The sequence below is a fragment of the Mirounga angustirostris genome, unplaced genomic scaffold (assembly GCF_029215605.1).
Source record: "Mirounga angustirostris isolate CCGP_5_RB_7025 unplaced genomic scaffold, mMirAng1.0.hap1 SCAF_12, whole genome shotgun sequence".
Classification (NCBI taxonomy): Eukaryota; Metazoa; Chordata; class Mammalia; order Carnivora; family Phocidae; genus Mirounga; species Mirounga angustirostris.
The window spans coordinates 80,938,114-80,939,542 of record NW_026991720.1 but is presented as its reverse complement, the minus strand read 5'-3'; the positions used below and the strand labels follow the sequence as shown (position 1 = coordinate 80,939,542).

The window sequence follows — 1,429 nt, the reverse complement described above, 5'->3', positions numbered from 1 at the left end:
GAATCTCCAGTTACAGAATAATGTAGCACATTCACTTTTCTTACATGTTCCCAATTAAAATATTAGAAGTATAACTATAGAATTATGGAAATTTCCTCAATACAAAGTCTATAAGAGAGAGAAAAACTAAGTTTTAGCTATTTATACATTTCAAAAACATAGAATTACTAAGCATTTAGAATGCAAGAAGCTCTTTTCCCTAAGAAAAAAAGGGTAGGTAATGCTTCACCTTTCTCTTAACTTTCAACACAAAAATATAAATAAAGCAAGGTAGCATAATTCATAACATTATTGCTCATGCTCTAGAATTTTACAATATGTATTAGTAACTAAATTTCAGTAACTAAAAACAAACAACCAATTCATCTGGGAAATTCTTCCAAACCTATTGCCAATTAAAAACAAATAAGTTAAGACTATCTTTAAGAAATAAGGAAAAGTTGACTGGAAGTCTTCATGTCTGAGGAAAACTGCTTGGAAACTAGGGGAAGCGAGGGTACATGAGATCTCTGTGGCTGCTCAGAACCCCCTTCCTGTGTGGCCCGCTCTAGGCCTTTTAAGCTTTGGGTTCCAGAACTGAGGTGCCTGGAGCAAGCTTCTCCCATCCTGGCAGTGTGGGCCTGGATGAAAACACAGTGCATGACCAAGAGCATATCATGGAGCACCTAAAAAGCATCATCAACAAACCAGAGGCGGAGATGTCTCCACAAGAGCTACAGCTCCATTATTTCAAAATGCTTGATTATGATGACAATAATTTGCGTGATGGCCTAGAACTTTCCATAGCCATCACTCACATCCATATGGAGGAAGAGAATGAACAGGCACCACCAATGAGTGAAGCTGAACTGATTAACTTGATGTTTGTTTTGAGAAAGGATGACAAGAACAATGATGAATACATTGACTATGCTAATTTGCAAAATCACGGAAGTAGACATTGTTTGGCCACCTAGTTATATGCAAATGTCACCCATTATAATGTGATTGAACACTTTTGGTAATGCAAAATAACGCATTTCAAACTCCTGCTACAGTATTTTGGTAAAAACCTGTAGCAGTTTGTTAACACTAGTGTGAGAAAGAGAGAAACCAAGAGAAATAGAATAGAAATGGGACATATTGTAGTCCTCAAGTACTGTTAAATCTCTTATTGGACAAGGGCTTGGTTAAAGAATCCTTTCAAGAATGTTGGATAATTGGAGCAGAGTAGTCAGGAACTTGACTATGGAATACCTCTGGTCTCTTGGTTTTCATTCATGCTATCTGAAAAGTAAGACAAACTTTGCCAAGTGGACACACATTTCCATAACAGTGAAGGAATGACATGAATGCCAAATGTTTCCCCTGGTGTGTCCTGCCTCTTTAGATAACTGTGGTCAGTATTCTGCAAAGTTCCCTTTGGCCTGAATGATGACTCGCCCTAGGC

General features: G+C 37.6%; 1 protein-coding gene across 1 annotated transcript; it reads left to right on the top strand.

Annotated features, from left to right (window-relative positions):
• The first annotated feature begins 500 nt into the window (after nucleotides 1-500).
• Nucleotides 501-956, top strand: LOC123835823 (multiple coagulation factor deficiency protein 2 homolog). The gene is given in 1 exon segment (XM_045865036.3): nucleotides 501-956. A coding segment is annotated over 1 exon segment (456 nt).
• Nucleotides 957-1,429: the final 473 nt, after the last annotated feature.